This window comes from Talpa occidentalis, unplaced genomic scaffold (genome assembly GCF_014898055.3).
Source record: "Talpa occidentalis isolate TD23 unplaced genomic scaffold, MPIMG_talOcc4v2.1 talOcc4.12, whole genome shotgun sequence".
NCBI lineage: Eukaryota > Metazoa > Chordata > Mammalia > Eulipotyphla > Talpidae > Talpa > Talpa occidentalis.
This window is the reverse complement of record NW_023601212.1, coordinates 83,785,601-83,794,864: the sequence shown is the minus strand read 5'-3', so window position 1 is coordinate 83,794,864 and position 9,264 is coordinate 83,785,601. Positions and strand designations below refer to the sequence as shown.

The following is a 9,264-nucleotide window of genomic DNA, read 5'->3' as shown; positions in this document are numbered from 1 at the left end:
GTTGGAGCAGCCCCTCCAGGGTAGTGGACTGGTGAATCAGCAAACTGGAGGGTGGTGGTGTAGGAAGGGGAGGTGATGTTCAGTGTGGAACCTGTTGATGGCGTGGATGAATTCATGGGCTGTTTGCAAATTGGGTGGGGCTACACTGGACTGAAAATGCAGATGTTGAGGCCAGAGTCAGCTTGTTAGGGTTAAGACTTTAAGATCCTTTCTGGAGCCTGAAATGAGTACTACGAAAAGTTCATGTTTGAATTGATTTTTAAATAGTCCTCTTTTTTAACCAAAGATAAACAGCTTAAAGAACAATCATTCTCAAAGTTTGTTAGAAGTCTTTCACCTTCATAGCTGCCCTAGAAGTTATTACTTGAATTCTTTAACTAATTCTTGGTATTTAATGTTTAAATGATACACTTTTAATTCTCACTAGATTATCAATTATAAAAGGATCTAATGCAGGAAAGAGGCAGAGATCCACAGGGCGAAGTGTGTGGGAAGGGTGCGGTGCTCTGAGTGTGCCACTGGCCGAGTGTGCCACTGGCAGCACCTCCATATGTCCACCAGCCACAGCCCTGTGAACCCTGTCCTTTCAGACATGGACGCGCCATTACCTAAGTATGACTGATTAGCTCGTTAGCCAGTGATTGGTTCAGTCCCTCTCCCCTACCTCCCAAGAGGTCAGGTTAAGTAACACACCTCTCTTGCCAGTTAGCACTTTCATTTTCAGTCGTGAGTACTGATAATACCCATCATGGAAGATGAGGGCTTTTTCCTAACAGTGCAGCTCACCCCAACTCAACCTACCTTTCCCGTCTGCTCAATATAATTTTGGTTGCTTGCTCACTAGTAAACTAGTACAGTGTAGTATCTGTATTTTTTTTTTTGTAGAGGCATGCTTTTATTTATTTATTTGTTTGTTTGTTTTGTTTATACATGCACTGGGTACAGTCAGAAGCGCGGGAGGGTGAGAGAATTCACCAGAGCCAGAACGGGGAGCAGAGCAGGCAGAAGGACCGAAGTACACTGCTGAGGGGAGCAGCGGGCGGCAGGAGAGGTCTGCGCGCCATGTGGGACCCTCCTCTGGTGGCCGGGGAGCAGCCGGGGATCAAACCGGCGCCCTAAAGGCCGCGGGCAGCTTCGCAACCCAGCGCTCAACCGCTACGCCACCAGGGAGGCCCAGTATCTGTATTATTAATACTGTAAATATGCCACTGAGCCATTTGCTAACAAACTTGCTGTGTACTTCTGGTTTCTTTTGGGGTATTGCTTTAGTTGCTTAGTTGTCTGTGCACTTATTTTCCATCTGCTGTTCGGTTTTTTTTTAATGTATTGTTAACATCAGTTTGCATTTTTTGAGACTCAGAATCATCTGACTGCCAGCTCTCATTGATTTTAATTTCCTATAACCTGACAGTTTTTCCTCCTCATCTAAATGACCAGATTGTCCAACAGCTTTCTGAGGTGTGTGTATGGGAAGGCTGTGGTTGAGTCACCTCTTTGGAAATAACTTCCCTTCATGGGATTCCCTCTTCCATGTCCCGTGCTCTGTGCTTGGTGCGCTTCTTTCATCTGTGTTCTGTCATCCAGGTGATTGTGGCTGCTTTGGGGTGTATCTTCCATGCTCTTAATCTCCAGGTGTTTGCTTTTACTCTCACCACGTTTCTAGCCCCATATGTCAACCTGGTGACTGTGGCACTTCTCAGTTCTCTGCTGGGACAGGTTCAAGTTTCTCCTGTATCTGCTGCTTTAAAGGTGAGAACCTGGGAAAGGAGATTAGAAACCGAGCATACAGGTGGGTCTCGCCAGGCAGGGCTGCTCCGTGGGTATGAGATCTCTTACTTCTGCCACTGGGTATGTGCAGGAATGTGTGTAGAAGTGAAATGTGTAGCAGTTAAACTTTGCTATTTTATAAACGGTCCTTAGCAGGTTTTCAGAAACTCTAAGGTGGTATGGCTGTAAGCTGAGGGCCCTGAGTTTCCCCTGCAGAATCTCCTTGTAGGTTCCAGGCACGTGGTAGGAGGGGTTGAGGAGCAGCCCCTCAGTCTGCTGGGGTCCCACACCCCTCCACCTCCAAGCAAATGAAGGGCCAGCTTTCTAGTAAACTGCCTTTTCTGACTTGGCCCTGGTGTCTGCCTCACTTCCACCTCGGGGGCACATGGGGAGTCTGGGCTCTGAATCGGGCTGGTCCATGTTTTTCTGCTCCCACTTAGGACTCAGTTTTCTGGCAGCCATCTGTTGTTCTCATCTTCCCTTTATCCTTGGACATTCGTACTTTTTAAAGAAAATCCCTGTACTGTCATTTTATTGTGCTTTGGTGGGGGTAGGGGAGATGTGGGGCAGTCATGCCTGCACACCAGCTTCAGTCTTTAGCCAGTGCCAAGAAAACTTGAAAGAAACTTTAGAACTTATTTTGCTATTTACAGCTAACAATTAACATTTAAAACATTGCTATAAAGCCACCCAGTAAAATACTTTCTTGGAAACAACCATTGGAAGAGACCTCACCGTGCAGACCTCAAGTGCCGTGTGCAAGTGCTTTATTTTCTAACTCCCTCCGAGTCCACTGGCTGCCCTCCAAGAGCAAGAACATGACATGAGGATTAAACAATTCTTGGTGCGGCTGAAACCACCACATGGAAACGGAGTGGAGTGTTGCAGCTCTAAAGGCAGGAACTGCCGACTCATTTCCCTGACTTGATTCAGTCTTGATTCCCAGTTGGAGCTCAGGGCTGACCGCTGTGCCACCAGGTGCAAAATGTTCCCTCAACTGAGTACAGGTTGATGTAGCCTTGAAAACCCAACCTCGGTAAACTGCACACCTGCATACCAACTTCAGTCATCTCAGCAGTGATGAGACCCCAGTGGTGGGAAGGGGGCTTGGGTGGGATTCTACAGATCCATTAGGGCTTTACACCTGGCTGGGGCACCCCATCCCTCCCGGGCAGGTATCTGGTTGCCAGAAAACCTAGGCCAACGCCAGTGGGAAAGGGGCTTCCCAAAGGACTGAGAACCTGCCCCGTCCTCAGTGTTCTGAGTCCTGCTCTGTCCTACGAGCAAAGTCATTTTTAAAATTAACTGTCATTGGGAAGAACACTGAATTGATACCCATCAAATTCCTATCCGTAGACGCCCAAGAAATTGGCATAACAGGGATCACTGGGAAAGTCAGTTTAAGAACAAGGTCCAACGCAGCATCCAGGGGTCCTGGTTATGCCAAGTCTCCATGAGAGCTGCCTCGGGCTGGACAGGAGATGCAGGCGGCCCTGTCAGACACCACACTGTCCAAGGCTTTCATCAGGATGTCTGGCATGTGGTCTGTGAGCATCTTTGGGCCAATGAGTATTTTGCTGAATTCTGATTCATGTGCCCACTTTGCACTATATTGAGCAGTAGAACAGCTGCAAAACCTAGAGAAGAAAACAAATTACACAGCATCACTTCTAGTTTACCCCTTGTGTGTGTGCACACATGCATTCTTACTGGTGGTGAGGGGATTACACTCTGCCCCCACCACCTACACTCACCTTCCTGAAGTGCCCTCTTCCTCCAGGTGGATGATCTTGCCCGGAGGGTACAGAGGCGGGTACTTGGTGGGGGAATCCAGGGGAGAGTCGCTGGAGAAGCTGTATGCTGGAGACCAGTGTGTCAGCAAAGTCTGCTCTCCGAGAAGAGGCTGTGTCAGGTCTCCCTGGACGCCCCCATCCAACTCTGTCGGGAAGTTGTCCGGGTTCCCGCCAAATAACTCATACCAGCACCCATGCAGCAAGATCTTGTACTAAGGATGAGACCAAAGAAAGCAAAAGGCTTGTCACTGCAAAGCACCCCTGGCCTGTAGGTCCGTGCCAGGTGGCAGCGGCTTCGAGCTCCCCACCCAGCTGTCTGTTCTCAGACCACAAGCGGGTGGAGGTCCATGAGCCCAAACCATTGGACAGTGAGGCCGGCACACTTGCAGCAATATTTAAAAACCAAATCAGGTAGGGTGACGGAAAATGACCCTTAATTCTTTGGAGGCAATTCTGTAAACCAGTTTTATTTTTTCCTTAAAAATATTAGATGTTAGGGCCTCCCCTGGTGGTGCAGCGGTTGAGGGCTGGGCTGCGAAGCTGCCCGCGGCCTCTGCTGCGCCAGTTCCGATTCCTGGCCGCTGGCGAGGGTCCCACATGGCGCGCAGCCACTCCCGCTGCTCCCCTCGGTATTGTATTTCAGTCTGCCTGTTCTGTTCCCCACTCTGGCTCTGGTGAATTCTCTCACCCTCCCGTGCTTCTGACTGCACCCAGTGCTTGTATAAATAAATCTTAAAAAAAAAAAAAAAATTAGATGTTAAATTTTTTAAAATTGGGGGAGGCAATTGATCACCAGAAAGTTTAGCAACAAAAACCCTGTGTCGGAAAAAAGGTTACAGAGAAGATTATCTGTAATCCCATTCTCTAACTTTAAGCCACATTGGGGTACAGTTCTGCCAGAACTCACCTACAGGTTTCCCCTGCTACCTGAAAGCAGAATGTTCCTATTTGATAGGATTCAGTGGCTAATTTTTTGAGTCTGAGGATGCTCAAAAAATTTTCCATCGTGATAATGGCATTTCCAGACCCAGGAAGTGACCTGCCAATCATATCAGGAACACATCTCCCTTCTGATTTTCTAAGTTTTGGGATCAAAAGTTGGTCACAAGACAGGTTTAAGAAATATGAGATGGCAGATCACTTAGCTAGAACAGGGATGGTTCCAGGATGGCGTTCTCTAACTATGGCATTGTGAGCACCTGATTCGGTTACTTGCTTCCTGTGCACCATGTCTGTACTACCAGACAGGAGTCAGGAGAAGGTGGGGCTTCGGGCAACAGCGTCAATGCCTTGGGCCCTGAGGCTGAGTCTAGAAACACCCTTACAAGGAAGGCCTCGCAGGGCCTGCGGGTGGGCCCAAACCCCCAAATTACCTTGGGCTTATTACAGTGAGCGATCACTTGCAAGATTCTCTTCTTCAAATCTTCCAAGTTGGTCACACTTAACCTGTTTAGCAAAAAATCAGATTGAGGCTCAGTACGTGGTCATTTCAACTACCAACCCCAACAAAGCATCTAGCACACTTACCTGGGAATCACATCCTTGCCCAGGACAAGGGACACAATGAAGTTCTTAGAGTATTCATAAAGAGACTTGCTGAAATGTCAAAGAGAGAACAAGTTAAGATAGCGAAGTTTTATGATTACATGACTTAGAAGTGAAGGCTTTACTTCAAGTGACTTTGCCAGGTCAGTTTTCGTACACCCCAGCAGTTCTCTATCCCCGGAAGGGAAGTAAAAATGAAATCAGACTTCAAGTAGAGCAACCTGCTGGCCGGTCAACCAAGAGCATGGACCAAATGTACACATTTAACCTCTGACCCAGCAACCCCACTGGAGGAATCTACCCAAGATGCCTTCTGGCAAGAAAGTCAAAAGACTGGCGCAAAAAAAAAAAAAAGTAATTACTGTTTGTAGTAGCAGAGGCTGAAAACAGCCCAAGTTCATAAACCGGCGCATCCACTCAGCTGCATGGTGCTACAAAGCCCTGCACACTCAGGGGTCAGCCCAGGCTCTGTTCTAGCCCAACACAGCACGACGCAAATTCCTGGCTTTGTATATATAGTGCTGTCTTTGAAATTATCACTGGTCTATAGGATTATAAAGCAAAATTGTATCAAAAGCAATCCCTAAAGTTGAAAGTCAGATGAAATAAATAAACCTAATAGGATATTAACCAGGCAGAGACTGAATCTCAATGACTTAAAGCACCACTGGCTGCACAGCCCTACTAGGCACATAACCTAGAAAAGACAAGCTGGAAAGAAGGCTCAAGCGCTTGCAGTGACAGCACTGTTAGATGTACCAATGCTGTTGCCACTGGAACTGACCCCCCCCACTACAGGTGTGTGCACACATGTAGACAGGGAGACATGCAAATTAAAAATTAATATGGATATAAACAGATTTTAAGCATAACAAAAACACAAAGTTTCAGTAAAAACCAAGTACACAATCAAATAATTACAAAGCCCTGATCTTTAAATTGGAAGCATCAATACAACAAAAGTATTTCCACCACTTTCCCCTGAAAGAGCCTGCCTGTGGTAACAAGCGCCCCATGCCCAGATGACAGTTTCTGTACCACCTCCTGCTCTGATACTCCTTGGGAAAGTGCTGGATTCCACATAGAGAACAGAATAAAACATTGAGAGTATTTTGTTGTATCAGAAAGCAAGAAAACACAAGACAACAAGGGTGATGTCAGAACGCGGTGGCCGAGGGGCCTGGTTATAGGCTCCCACAACTGAGGAGGAGACAGTGTGAATGTCCCAGTTGACTGATGGGCTGAAATATAGAGCTCAAAGCTTTATAAACGCAGCTCACAATGCCTGCCTCTGAGGCACTGGGGTATGCAGTCATTATACATACCCACCACTGCTGCATACAAGGAAGGATTCAAGTAGTCAAGCATTTACTCTTTTTTTCCCTAAGTAAATTATAACCTAGAGTAAGCAAATACTTAGAAAAGATCTTTGTAGTTTTCAGCTAGTGAAGGCAGAAGGAAGTGAGCGTTACAAGACAAACTCACCGTATCCAATATGAGGACCATTTACGAGGTAACTGGGAGTATGTGAGCAACTACTGGCATCAAGGAATTATTAATTTTTAGAAGTTTATTTTTGAAAGGTATGGGAAGGTATTTACAGATGAAATGTCTCAGATTTGTTTGCTCAAAAGTAATCCAGATTTGCTCAGAGTAATCCCACGAGGGGGATCTGTAAGTAGGGTTGGGTTTATGCAGATTGTCATATTTTAATGAATTACCGAAGCTGATTCAATGGGGGCTCATTATACTATTTACTTTTGTTTGAATTCTCTTGTATGAAATTTCATAATAAAACAAAAGACTGTTTTACAGAGTTGAAGAGAGAATCAGTGAGTAGCAAACAGATCTGAATAAAATGTCCAGAACTAGCATAGAAGAAAGACACAGAAGACGTGCAGGAGAGGTTAGAGATGTGCAATGGGGTGTGCAGCACACATCCTGTCACATCAGGACAAAAGGTTACATAGAACAGTTCTGGATGAAGCGTGTTGAGTCAAAGGAAAGATATACTTTTCAGATTCATCAAAAATAGGCAATGAGTCTTAGCTTTTCATCATTTAGGAAATCTAAGCTATGGGCAGAAACCTAGGAAAGTGTGTTCAGTCGTCAACTAAACTGTTCAAACTTCTGAGTATGAAAAAGCAGCACCCTGATAACTGTGCAGACACACCTTAGCAGCCCCCGGGGCGGGGAGAAGGCGTAGCACCGGACTTGCGGGTGGGAGTGTCTCAGCATGATGGCCAGTAGGGCCGCAGCGCCTGCCCCCAGGCTGTGCCCCACGATGACCAGCCGGTATTCCTGGTGGACAAAGGCAGAGTAAGACAAGGTTAAAAACACAGCTAATGACAGAGAAAAGTGAAAGTAAAGAAAATTCAGTAAAATCTCACGGGAGCGATGCTGAAGGCTTGGCTCAAAATCCCATCATTGATCAGTCGACGGTAAACATATCTGGCAGCCTGAGAAATTCCCTAGAAACACAGACAAAGGAGATGATTACTGAGTGTCCGAGATGGCCGGGTCCATCAAGACATGACCAAATGGCTCAGCAACCACATCCCCTGCTTCCAGTGTCCTGCATAGGGGATAGACATGGCACCCAGCAGGTGCTCAGAACACAGCTCCCTGAAACTGGGTGACACCAGGGACACCTTCCCATCTTAATGACATCCACTGCAACATTTTCTGTAGCTACTCAATTCTGTTGCGTGTGTGCCACAGCTGACGTCAGCCCAGTCTGTGTGGCTGGTCAGATTATAAATGAAGATCTTTTAAATTGACACTAAAACAAAGTTCTGAATCAGTGACACTGACTAAGCATCCTCTGTTCCTGCAAAGTCTAAACTAAGACCATCAGAAGTGACTCCGAGGGAGATCAGGTTTTGGTTTAAAATTTCAAAAAAAATGGAACGTTTCTTGACATACTGTCCTAGGAAACAGGCTCCTTGAAAATTAAACAGTTCCTGTCCCATCAGCACTGTTTCTGGAGTACTTCCTCCATGGCAAGGGGAGACAGGCCCGCCCTCTCCTGGGGCAGCACATCCCTCGGTGTGGGGTTCACACCGCACGGCAGCTGCTGTGGTGTCATCTGCCCTAAAATTCTAAGAGCAGAACATGACCTGGCAGCACGAAAGAGAACTCAGGAGGCTCAGAGGCTTCAACATTCTGAGTAAATCTGACAGCACTTCTTGACAACCCCCCACTTCCCTCTAAACCCCCGCAATGATGTAACGCGCCAACCCCCTCATCTGTCAGGCACCCACCACAGGTTGGGCTCTGCAGGCCGAGCCCAGCCCAAGCGGGACGAGGCTGCGACATCATGGCCTCATACGGGACTGCTCCAACCATGGAGCTTTGGCTTGGGGGCCCAGGGCCAGTCCTAGAGGCAGAGCTGGGCGCGGCCCTGCCCAGAGCAGAGCAGTTTCTGCCCGGAGGCCCGGGGAGGCTGCCTTCCTAACCTGAGGATAAGACCTGTTACTGAAGGAATGGTAAGAAATGGAGTTGAAGCTGTTACTGGAGGAGCGGCAGCTTGTGGTCGGAGAAAACCACCTGCAGGCAAATATCTGTGAGACCAGAACCACGACCAAGCCCACCGCACCGGAAAGTGTCTGTGGTTAGCTGGCTGCTGTGTCGCTTTAATATGCTTGAAGATTTTTCTTCTCTCTTTTTTCATAAACAGAACTAAGGCACAAAGACCGCTAAAGATAAAGAAGAAAAAAAGACGTTCCTGGGACTGCAAGTCTCTAACTGGTCACAGACAAACGCCTCTGCTCTGGCTCCCAGTGCAAGGTGCCCACGCAGGACGCTGCTTTTGACCTCTGACAGCTACACTCTGGCTATACCACATTTTTATAAAAATTAAACACTGCTGACCTATCTCTTGAGTACCTTTTAAATAAAAGGTCATTACCAAAGAAATACATATTTTGGTTAAAAATACACGTGAAGTGCATAAACACAGCATCAGCCCCCTGCCCCCCACCCCTGACGTCCTGGTTGACCTTCTCCCCAGAAGAAGCTGCCGTAACTGGTGGGAGGGAATCGTTCCAGACTTTCCCTCAAGTGTTAAAACACTCAGCTCTGCGACCTCATTAGTCACCAGGGAAACAAGCCAAAACCACAGTGAGATACCACTTCATACCCACTAGCAAGGCTAGAA

General features: G+C 47.1%; 1 protein-coding gene across 2 annotated transcripts in view; it reads right to left on the bottom strand.

Annotated features, from left to right (window-relative positions):
- Positions 1 to 1,072: 1,072 nt before the first annotated feature.
- The window catches only part of DAGLB (diacylglycerol lipase beta), a 28,286-nt gene continuing 20,094 nt past the window's right edge, over positions 1,073 to 9,264 (bottom strand). Inside the window, exons 10-15 of one of the 2 annotated variants that reach the window (XM_054693692.1) lie at positions 7,496 to 7,576; positions 7,279 to 7,406; positions 5,088 to 5,156; positions 4,934 to 5,006; positions 3,522 to 3,772; positions 1,073 to 1,757 (exon numbers count right to left, since the gene is read on the bottom strand). In XM_054693692.1, coding sequence (XP_054549667.1) covers positions 1,697 to 1,757; positions 3,522 to 3,772; positions 4,934 to 5,006; positions 5,088 to 5,156; positions 7,279 to 7,406; positions 7,496 to 7,576 — 663 coding nt within the window. In that variant the 3' untranslated portion in view covers positions 1,073 to 1,696. Of the gene's footprint in view, positions 3,405 to 3,521; positions 3,773 to 4,933; positions 5,007 to 5,087; positions 5,157 to 7,278; positions 7,407 to 7,495; positions 7,577 to 9,264 lie in introns of both variants that reach the window. The other variant, XM_037507102.2, reaches the window with a different exon arrangement.